At 48.2% G+C, this 11,647-nt stretch overlaps 1 protein-coding gene across 6 annotated transcripts in view; it reads left to right on the top strand.

The window, feature by feature from the left end:
* nbeaa (neurobeachin a) overlaps window positions 1-11,647 on the top strand; it is a 174,053-nt gene that overhangs the window by 149,481 nt on the left and 12,925 nt on the right. For all 6 annotated transcript variants that reach the window (XM_064352726.1, XM_064352722.1, XM_064352721.1 and 3 more), the window contains 5 exons: window positions 6,480-6,597; window positions 6,826-6,928; window positions 7,235-7,350; window positions 7,889-8,001; window positions 11,081-11,221. In XM_064352726.1, the coding sequence (XP_064208796.1) occupies window positions 6,480-6,597; window positions 6,826-6,928; window positions 7,235-7,350; window positions 7,889-8,001; window positions 11,081-11,221 (591 nt within the window). The remainder of the gene's footprint in view (window positions 1-6,479; window positions 6,598-6,825; window positions 6,929-7,234; window positions 7,351-7,888; window positions 8,002-11,080; window positions 11,222-11,647) is intronic.

The following is an 11,647-nucleotide window of genomic DNA, read 5'->3' as shown; positions in this document are numbered from 1 at the left end:
GAGGGGGAGGAACGAATTTTAATTTAATTTTTTATTTGCATCGTGTTGGAATGATTTTGACCAATGGATTTGACTAACAGTTGCAGAGATATTTTTCGGTTGTGTTTGGTTCACAGTCTCATAAGAAAAAAAAAAACAAATTGTTTTCGTGGTTTTTGATCATAACTGACACTATCGCATGATTTTGTGTAGTCGACTACTGAGTTGCGGATCTTTTAAAACCCGAATTTATATAACATCAACTACGGGATTTCCATATCCGAAACTATAGACGGCCCAAACGTGTTCCACGTAGGCTACCTTTCTTGAAATAGAACTACCTTTCTCTTTTGAAATAAAAAAAATATATTTTATGATTTTTCCCCTTCCCTGCAAGTGCAGCGTATTTTCCCAGAATTCAGATTTATATGGTCACGCATCGTCTGTTTTTGATATTGCGTCTGCTGCCTAAAAGTGCTGTTGGCCGACATCGGGAATTCATAAAGCCTATAATGACGTTAATGTACTCGAACGTGTTTTCAGCGCGTGCTTAATCGCCAGTTCATTAAACACCTAATGATTTCGACGGAATTATATAAAGACATTTTTATTTTAAAAAATACACCACATATGGGTTATTTTATTGTCCTAATAATTTCACAATGAATGTACGTTTCAACAGTTCTTTATAAATGAACAAATCAGACATTGTTATAATACAAGGACGCAATAAAATGGAAATGCTTTATAATTAAGTTTCCTTTTGGTTATAAATGTGTACGGCAATTTAATGCTAATTAAGGATTTATGTGTGTAAAATATAAAATGCATTGGCTTGCTATATATACTGTATGTATATATGTTTAGTTGTTTTTCCCCCAGGTTACATCAACCTGGGCAGTGTCCCAAAAGGAAAGTTCAAATGGGAAAGTATTAAAGTATTAAAATGGAAAAAAAATTCTGTAAAAAAATAAATTTTTAAAAAGATTATTCTGAGGTCTTTAAAAAGACATTAGTAGTGGGTTGATTAATTATGCACGTTTACACAATGCAAATGGGAATCACTTATGTACTGAATTTAAAAAGCGCCGCCAACTTCAGTTGAAGTGTTCGTGCATTGTATCAGCCGATTACCACGTGCCATTACAAACATGTAGGCTATCGTACTACATGCTCTTACGTACGTGTATCAGGGCCACATGTTCTTAGGTGCGTGTAACCAGACCACATGTCATTACATACTTGTATCAGGAGTCCTACATGTGTCAGGTGACTCAGTTTAGGAAGGGAAACTGCTTGAGATGGCACATGTCCCGTCCACCAAGTTCCAGACTTTCATAAATACGTCATTACAGTTTGTGATATTTGTGTGTGTGTACTGTGTGTGTGCGTGTGCATGTGTGGGTGCTGTAGATGTGTGTGTGTGTGTGTGTGAAAGAGGAAAGTCTCATGTTACTCATGGAGTATCTCACCAGCTTTACCAGCGCTGCCTTTCTGTCTCTAACCCTCACCCTCCTGCTGCCACACAGGCAGTACAGACCTCCCTGCTTCCCAGAGAGCAGCTCCAGAACCTTCTCTCTCCCCTTGGCTGTGTTATTTAATAAGGCCTTTCTTTCATGGGTTGTTTTTCCTCACCATAAACGACTGAGACACTTCTGGGAAAATGGATTTCTCTGGGACATTGATGATTTACATCAAAAAAAATAATAGCAGTGCAAATAGCAGTCAAGCTCATAGATATGTGTTAAATGATTTCATTTCATACAAAAGAAGCCATATTCAGGGAGTGCTACTTTAAGAGAAGAATTAAATTTGGTGTATGGATCACATTCTTATAGTTTTGTTCTTATTTCTGATCACAAAATATTTGGGTCATCTTCAGATTCTGTATGGAACTAACATTCAAAATAGGTAATACAGAAATTATTATCTAATATAAAATAATGATACAATGTATTCATAAATAAATATCTTTATGAATGCACAAAAGTTCCCACGGCCACACAAAATGGCGTCCCGTTGTGCATTTGTTATGAAGTGCGCGCTGAGGTGACGTACGTGCGGCTGGCCTTGCTCTGATTTTAATGCTGCTTCTCTGGAGTAGAGCCAGAGCCATAAATCTGACTTCACTTAAACAGCGAGGGGAACGGCAAACCCCCCCCGCCCCCTGTAAATGAGCGAGCGAGATCTATGCCTTGCGCCTCTCCCAATGCGCGAGGGCTTTGAGGGGGGGTTGGGGGGGGTGTGGGGGTGTGCCCCTATTCCTGTTTGCTGTTGCCCCAGCTGTGCGATTTTGTGGTGTGTGTTTTTTGCGAGAGGGCGAGGGGCGTGCTGGCGCTGTTTTATGAACTTGCGGGGGCCCTGGTTGGAGTTAATCTGCGCACCCCCCCCCCCCACCATGGGGGCTCACCCGGCTGCCCTGCATCTGAGTTGACTACGCTGCCCTGCTGTTAATATTCCGCTCACCTCGGTCCTCCCTGCTTCTACTGAGCCATTATCACAGCCGCGTGCACAGTGCTGCTTGCTCTGATTAATGTGACTGTTGTTGTTGTGTTTCTCCCACAATCTGTCACTTATGAGGGACGGACCCCCCCCCCATCCCCTGATGTGTCCTGCTGGTTTGGGGGGAGCATGGTTTGTGAACTGGGCTTATGACTGTGAGGTTGCGGGTTTGAATCCCAGGTGAGGCACTGCTGCTGTGCCCTTGAGCAAGATGCTGAACCTGCACTGCTTCAGTAAATATCCAGCTGTATGAATGACTTGTGTGTTTAGAGAATGTAAACAGTGTAAGTTTCCAACAGTGCCTGCAGATGCAAGTCAGCTACCTTGTTTGTTTCTTTCATATCTTGAGACTTCCCATGATTCCCTTTGGAACAGTCATATAGACATTATTGAGATTTTAGGTGAGGCGTGTGCTGTAGTCCATAGGGCAAGCTGTTGATGATCCATGGGAGAGAGTGTCCCATGTTTGGGGGAGGTGGGGGAGCATGGGTTTGATTCCCCACCATGGCACTTTTGGTACTGTGATCCCGTCTGTCTGTTACCCTCACTGCTTTCCTCTGGTCTGGAGAATATTCACCTTCAGAATTATTTTGGCGTTGAAATGGAAAGCTGATACTGTTTTCTGTTCTTGATAAGTCCTTCAGACAGCGTGTGTTCGTATTAAAAATGTTTTTCATGGAGGAGAGCTGAGGGGGGGAGGGGGGGAGTCCGGGGTCGTGACATTTCCGAGAAGTTTCCCGCTCAAATCGGTTGTGAAAAGCGCCGCGGAAGAAAGGCCAGCGGTGGGCCGTCCGTCAGCGCTCACGCTAACGCGACGCGACTTCGGCACAAAGACGACTCGCCCCCCCCCCTCCTCCAGCCCCCCGAGTCCCCCGCTGGCTGGTCTGCGGAGACCCCTGCTGGGGGAGCTCATTAGGGTGGGGCTCCCCCAGAATGTGGCTCTGCGCTGGGATTAGAAAGGAGGAGGGGGGGGTGCAGGTAGGTGATGACCTTCTGCAGGCTTCATTTAACTACAAATTTAAAGAAAGTGGGCTGCTAGGTGATTCTCCCTTTTAAGGCGCTGTGCTAGTACATGGATGGACTCCATGGTCTGGTATCTGTAAAGACACTGTTCTTGTGCATGGTTGGGCTCTATGGTGTGGTATATGGTAGGGAACTGTTCTAGTGTATGGATGGATTTTATGGTCTGGTGTCTGTTAAGGCACTGTCCTACTGCATGGATGGGCTCTATGGTGTGGTATTTGTTAAGGCACTGCTCTTGTGCATGGATGTGCCCCATGGTCTGGTATTTGCTCAGTCACTGTTCTAGTGCAAGGATGGGCTCTATGGTCTGGTATCTGTAAAGACACTGTTCTTGTGCATGGTTGGGCTCTAGTGTGGATTGTAGCACTGTCTGTGCATAATGTGCCCATGTCTGGTACTGCTCATCATGTTCTAGTTGTGTGGATGAGCTCTGTGGTCTAGTATCTGTTAAAGCACTGTTCTAGTGCATGGATGGGCCTCTTGGTCAATGAAGCCACTTGACCGTGTTTAAGTAGATTTCGAGTAGATAAGTTTCCCAAATAGAAACCACCAATCACCAGTAAAGCTGCTAACCCCTAAATCATATGAAGTGGCATGTAGGTTTATCACTATGCTTTCTGTGCAGTAACAATATGCCGTTCTGTAGTGTATGGGAAATGAGTGCATCTCCTCTCAAAGTGAGATTTATTAGGCATCTCATTTTTCATTTTAATGTTTTTCCTTTGAGAACTTTAGATGTGCTCATTACAGAACTGCAGCCTGTGTGTTTATGTGTCCTGACAACGGCTCCTCGGAGAATGTTGTGTGAGGAATCGAATCCTTCTGTGACTTCCCTGTACAGGGATGGGATTTTTTTGCTTTTTGAGAACGTGCCGAACTTGGCATCGCTTCCTCTTCTCTGGGGAGGGGTGGAATGGGAGCAGGGAACCTCATTTGTCATCAGAGAGCCCCCCCTGACCCCCCCGTCCCACCCATGGCGGGGTCTGGTACAAGACGACATGTCGCAAGCCTGCTGGCTCTGCTGGGTTTGATGTACTCTTTCACTGATTAACAGAGACAAGCGGGAGATATGGGCGGAGAGAGAGAGAGAGGGGTGAAGAGGGGAAGAGAGAGAGATAGAGAGGGGGAGAGAGGAAAAGAGAGGAGAGAGATGGAGAGGGGGAGAGAGGAAAAGAGAGAAGAGAGACAGAGAGAGATGGATTGGGGGATATAGGAAAAGAGGAAAGAGAGAGAGATGGAGAGGGGGAGAGAAGAAAAGAGAGGTGGACAGAGAGAGATGGATTGGGGGAGAGAGAGAGAGGGAATGGCAGAGACCTCTTTTTTTTTAGGTGGAGAGGCTGACATGAGAAGGGAAGGGAGCCCAAAGGGGTTGCTGGGAGATTTTGCCAGTCCTGGCAGGAGCCCTCTCCCAGTCCTGGAGTGGACTCCCTGGCCTGAAAGGAGCCAGGCTCTGTTATTTTTTTTTTGGGGGGGGGCTAGTTTTTAGGAGCTGCTCGGTGGGTCACATGACTCTGGGGAGGACAGCTTTCGTCAGGGCGGCCCAGTCCAGCGCAATTAGCCAAATTACGCCTGTCCCACCGCAGGGCCAATCAAGGGCCTGTCAGGTTTGGCAGGAGAGGGGGGGGCACTAAGTCCCTCTGGAGAAACACCCCCTTCTCCTATGAAGACCTGCCTTCACTCTCTCTCTCTGTATGTCTGCTTGTTCGCTCACTCACAAAGGAGGAGAGAAGAGGAAGGAGAGAGCGAGAGAGTCTCTCCCCCCCCCCCCCCCCCGCTCTCTCCCTCTGAGGAGCTTGTCTCCAGACTATCCTTAATTTTTTAATTTTGGTGGATACGGTGACATCTGTGGTGACTGGCGGTCGCAAGAGTTAATTTTCACACTCCAAATACCAGTTCCATATCTATACACACACACACACACACACACACGGTGATCACCCGCCAGCTGCACCCTCTTTTGGGAGGGGGTCCCCACAGTCTGTCCTTGTTCCCTCCTGTCCTGGGGTGACGTGATCAGGTGGGGGCTGACGTGTGGTGCAGCTGTCAGACCTGTCTGTGACTGGAGGGGGGGGGCAGGGGCTCCCAAACAGTGCCTGTCACACTGCTGACAAGTCTGACACATCCAGGACTGCCTCAGTCGACAGGCTCACAGTGTGACATGTATTACAGCACTGGTTTGGTGGCATGGGTCCGGGGGGGGCGAGGGGGGGGAGGGGGCGTTGTGATTGGACCCAGAGGCTGTGTCTGGGACGGGGGGCGAGGGTGACAGGGTGCCCCTGTTTGTTGGCTGGAGCCCAACACTTTGTTTTTTGACAAATTTGTTTTGTGCTTTGTTTGAAAGTCGGGCCTCATGTTTTAAGTTTGTTTTCTGTCTCTGGTCTTGAGAAGCTCCACACGAATGATCTGAGGTCTGGCCTCTGAGCTGCACTGGTTTTGGATGTTTGATTTATTTGAGCTCTCAATGTTTGTAGACAAATAAGTGTGTGTGTGTGTGTTTGTGTGCATGTGTATTATTGAGCATTCGTCTGATTTACAGAAATTAAGCATTACATATGTTCCTTCCAGAAGATTTCCATACAGCTGTCTGTTCAGGGAGTATAAAAGGACATTTTGTGTATATTTCTGTGTGCACTGTTGCATTAACATTTCACAAAAGGTGATTGCAGAACTGGTGTATCGTCATATCTGCATGGGTTTTGGTGGTTACTTCGCTCCAGCTGTGCCTTTTTTTAAACAAAAAAAACACTGTCTCCCTCTCCCCCTTCCTCTCTATCCTTTGCTCTCTCTGTCTCCCTCTCCCCCTTCCTCTCTATCCTTTGCTCCCTCCCTCTCTCCCTCTGTCTCCCTCCCTCTCTGTCTCTCCCTCCGTCTCCCTCCCTCTCCCTCCCTCTCCCTCCCTCCCTCTGTCTCCCTCTCCCTCTCTCCCTCTCTCCCTCCCTCTGTCTCTCTCCCTCTCTCCCTCCCTCCCTCGGCAGGTCCTGGCCTACTCCGAGGGTCTGCATGGGAAGTGGATGTTCAGTGAGATCCGTGCGGTGTTCTCCCGCCGGTACCTGCTGCAGAACACCGGCCTGGAGGTCTTCATGGCCAACAGAAGTGAGTCTGCCCTGTCTCCCCTGTCTTTACCGCGTAAAGTGATTATTTTTTTACTAATACTCAATAAATAAACTCATGTTTGAGGGTAGAGTATGTGCCCTTCCTTTCTGTATTTCCATATAATCAGTTATAATTCCATGCATTTCCGTTTGGGTCTGCATGTCCATGAGTATGTCTCCATTGTTTCTTTTCTTACCTCACTTCCTGTGATGTCACTTCCTCCCCCAGCGTCCGTCATGTTCAACTTTCCCGACCAGGCCACGGTGAAGAAGGTGGTGTACAGTTTGCCGCGGGTGGGCGTCGGCACCAGCTACGGCCTGCCGCAGGCCAGGTAGGGCGTTTCGGCAAAACTCAGACCGTGCTCACCATTTACACACCGGTTCACCAGGCCAGATTAACGCTACTGAGCTACAGATTACACCTCTAATATAAAATTGCATTAGGAATTCTGCTTGCGTTTCTCCTTACAGGTGTGATGTGTGAGCTTACGTCTATGCTTGTGTACTAGCCTATATGCCTCTCAGTGATATGCACAGCATGGTTCATACCGGAGTCTCATTGTTTTCGGATGCTGCAAACAGTCCCCACTAATATAGTGAAACGTGAATGTGTGTGTGTGTGTGCGTGTGGTCTCCAGGAGGATCTCCTTGGCAACGCCACGACAGCTCTTCAAGTCCTCCAACATGACCCAGCGCTGGCAGAGGCGTGAGATCTCAAACTTTGAGTACCTGATGTTCCTCAACACCATCGCAGGTGAGGATGGATTGGAACTCATATTTAGAATGGACCTTGTTTCCTCCTGTCCGCATTTCCAGTGACACGCAATCTGCCATCTGAATATGATTTCATTAATAAAGGTCTAAGGATTGAACATCTGGGCCCCTCAGTGCAGCTGCACAGGGGCACAGTCAAGGATACTGGCTTGTGTTGCCATGGTAGCTCACTTGCGTCCAATCAGGTGCGAGGCCCACTCATGTCAATGTGTGGTGCTCTGGTCTGAGTGTGACCTGGCACCTTTTCTGAAGGAAATTAAACCTCTGTAACACACTGCACCTGGCAGTTCTATCACCCCCCCCCCCATGAAATTAAGACAAAAAACAAAATCCCATTTCCTGTGTTGTATTGTGAACCAGTGCTTCAGGTATAAATAAATCCTATAAAGCCAAGTAACAAAACTGATTGATCTCTTATTTCTTTAAACCTTTTTTTAAAAATGTTTCGAGATATTTCTCCCCCAACTGTGCTCTTTGTTTAAAAATCCTCTTTTTCTTTCTCTCCCTCTGTCCTGTAGGGAGGACCTACAATGATCTTAACCAGTATCCCATCTTCCCCTGGGTTCTCACCAACTATGAGTCTGAGGAGCTGGACCTCACCCTCCCTGGAAACTTCAGAGACCTGTCCAAGGTACCTGCCCCTGCCCCTGCCCCGCCCCGCCCCGCCCCGCCCCGCCCCCATAGAGCTCAGTTATGCTAACTATGCTGTTCTCTCAGTTTGTGTTTCTCACCGTTTCTTCTCTAATGCTGTAATGTCACTCCAATTAGGCAACTTGGCATTACTAAATTTAAAGTGAGAGAAGGAGAGGGAGGAAGGGAGAGGGGAGTGAGTGTTAGTGTTTTTCTTATACTTTCTTTGACATATGAATTTGTTTTTACTCTTTATCTTCCATTGACTTATGAATTAGTTTTTATCTGTTACATGTCTCTTCACCTCTGACAGTTTTACTATTTCACCATTATTTTCTCATGCCAATATGGAGAGACTGAGAGAGAAAGGAGAGGGAGGTGCCGATAAAGTGGCAGAAATAGAACGGGAGAGTTAGACAGAGAGCGATAGAGGAAAAAATATTTTCACACGTCGTATTCAGTGAGACATTGCAGACACCATATTTATAGCCGTCGACTCTGAACTCCTTAACAGAGCACAGAACGTACCGCGTGTGTCAATTTGCCATTACTGTGTGTAACAGTGTGCCATTACTGAGAGGTGTTGTGGTCCTGTTCCTGGCGCCGCTCTGCTCTCCAACGCGTCGCGTCCTTCTCCTTCACGCTCTCTCTCCCCGGCAGAGTGTGTCATATGGGCTCATACTGAAGTCGCTCACCTTACGAACAGCACCGCAGAACCGTGACAACCTTCGCAGTGAAACGCTCAGCGTTAAGTCAGCAATAACAAAGTTTACACGAGGCCCGCAAGGAATCTGATGTACCGTTAGCAGAGTATGTAAAAACGCACTCTGTCAGAGCTGATTTAACACTGGGCTGTTTGACTGTGTGGGACGAAGCGTGGCTTTCAAACAGGGGGGGTAACGGCCTATCTCCCTGTCCGTCTGCATGTCTGTTTAATTAATGCCCTGCGTATGCAGACTCTAAAAGGGCCCATAAGTCTTAGAGCTGGTGTCTGTTTGAGCGTTAGTTTGGTGGAGAGTTTGCCTTCTAAATCTCTCCGATAGACCTGTTGAACCCCGAAGCAGCCTGGGACGCGTCGTAAATTTAGCACGCTGGAATTCAGCGGCAGTTAGAGCGCTGTCTTCCCCTTACAATACCCCCCTGAGCTCTCGCTAAACTCGCTGCTGCCCCATGGGTTCTGGAGTGGTACTGCAGGCACTGTGTGTGCAAGCCAAGCGGCCAAAACCGGGCTGCGTTTTTGAAGCTCACTTCCTGGTCTTGTTGGGAGATGTTGCTCGCTAGCACCAGTGCGTGTGCCTCCAGATAACAGCTCTCGGCTCTCAGTTTTTTTGCTTAAAGACGTTGTGTTCGTCCTGGCTTTCATGCCACGGTGCTCTAGAACAGCCAGAGAGAGGAAGGCTTTGGTTTTCATTTCACCCCAACATCACCCACCAGTGCAGACGAAACTAGGTGAGGTATAAACTGCATAAAAACTGCTTCAAATTGATCGAATACAAGTAAAAATGAAAGTCAACAGACCCTGTGACTCTCCAGGAGCAGGACAGCTGACTCCTGTTCTAAACCACAGTCTAAAGACTCTCTGTGAGCTCTAAATCCACAGCACTCAGTGCAGCCAGAACAGACAGTGCCCTCTGACCCTGTACAGTAGTGCAGGGTTTAGCCGGGATTAGGGTGCGGCTGGGGCGTGATTCGGGGGGTCAGACAGGGTTAGGCTCGACAGATTACCCGCTGCGTTCCACAGAAAAGCACCCCTGCCCGGGGGGTCTCCCAGCTAGGGTTGCCAGATTTAGAATTTGTGAAAACTGGACACATACCAAGGCGGGGTGGGGAGGGACGGAAAAGGCGGTGAACATGGGGGGGGGGGGTGGGATGCAGTCAAACCGATTGTGGACCGGACATTTTGGTCCAGACCTACACAATTCATTTTTGAATACTGAACACTCCAGCCCAAAGCCAGCCATTTTTGCAACCCTTCTCCCAGCACCAGAGAACACTGCTCTGGCTCCCATAAAGATAGCATGAGTGGGGGGGGGGTGGGACCTGACAGCCTGTAGCGTTTAATGGCCTAGTAAAAATAATGGGGCCTGTCAGGCTAATCCTACAGAAAAGCCCCCCCCCATGCCCCCCCCTCGCATCTTCATCTAGCGCTCCGTGGTGCTGCTTAATGGAGGTCTGTGGTGGGGGGGGCTGGTGGGGGGGCGCCGCGGGAAACATCTAATGATGTCATTAAGTGGAGTTTCGCACGCTCGGCCTCGGGGTCGCTTCGCGGCGAGCGGCGTACCGGCGAGCGAGGGGGGGGGGGGGGGACTCCGGCCGCCGTGTACGAAACCGGCCGGCTCGCTCGTTATCTTCATCTCACCCGCCTGGACGGTCTGCAGTCCGGCTGCTGTCTTCATCTCACACTCCTGGACGGTCTGTAGTCCGGCTGCTGTCTTCATCTCACACTCCTGGACGGTCTGCAGTCCGGCTGCTGAGAGGTGCAAGCGGAACTGCAGGCGTGCCAAGTGGCCACACACTGCGGTGTAGGCTGGTGAAATTTGTTGTTTGTTATTGATCACCTGTAGGAATTAATTCTTTTGTCGTGAAAATTAGTTTTTTGTTTTTTTTGTTTTTTTTTCTTTGGTTAAGCATTACATACATCTCATGGTGCTCCTTAAATGAGATCGTTTGGAAAAGCAGTTCCCACACTGAGTGCATTTTTAGGGCTTTTTCACCTGTATGAGTTCTCATGTGTATATTTAAACCAAATTTGGTACTGAAACACTTCCCACACCTCAGACATTTGTAAGCCTTTTCACCTGTATGATTTCTCAGGTGGCAGATTAAATGAGATAACTGGGAGAAACACTTCCCACACTTCAGACATTTGTAAGCCTTTTCACCCGTGTGACTTCTCGGGTGAATTTTGAAATAGGATGCTCTGGAAAAGCACTTCCTACACCGTGTACACTTGTCGAGCTTTTCTCCGGTATGGGTTTTTATACGTGAATTTAAATCAGATTTTCGACCATAGGGGCATAAGAGGCACACGATCCTCAGCGTTTCTCTCTCTTCACTTTCCTGTTTCCTGTTTCCTTCAGCCAATCGGAGCGCTCAACCCCAAACGCGCCGTGTTCTATGCCGAGCGCTACGAGACGTGGGAAGAGGACCAGACGCCGCCGTATCACTATGACAACCTCTACTCCTCCGCCGTGGCCACGCTCCTCTGGCTCGTCAGAATAGTGAGTACAGCCTGGTCTATGACTAACCCCAGACTGACCCCAGACTAACATCAGACCAGCTAACTCACATACTACTCTAAAGCGGTCTTGCTAACCCACTAACCAGAAACCCCAGTACATCAGACCAGCCAACCACATATACTCCTAAAGCCTGGTCTATGGCTAACCCCCGACTAACCCCAGACTAACCCCAGACTAACATCAGACCCAGCCTAACCTCACATACTTACTCCTAAAGCCTAGGCTAACGCCAGGTCATGAAGAACCATATCTAAAGCGCACTAACCCCACTAACACTTACATCCTAAATCCCAGCCTAACTCCAACTTACTCCTAAAGCCAGGTCTGATCTAACCCCACACACTTACTCCTAAAGCCAGCTCTATGACGTAACCCCACACTTACTCCTAAAGCCAGGTCTATGAC

The sequence above is a fragment of the Anguilla rostrata genome, chromosome 9 (assembly GCF_018555375.3).
Source record: "Anguilla rostrata isolate EN2019 chromosome 9, ASM1855537v3, whole genome shotgun sequence".
Taxonomy (NCBI): Eukaryota; Metazoa; Chordata; class Actinopteri; order Anguilliformes; family Anguillidae; genus Anguilla; species Anguilla rostrata.
The sequence above is the reverse complement of the archived record's forward strand: the minus strand, read 5'-3'. Positions and strand labels throughout refer to the sequence as shown.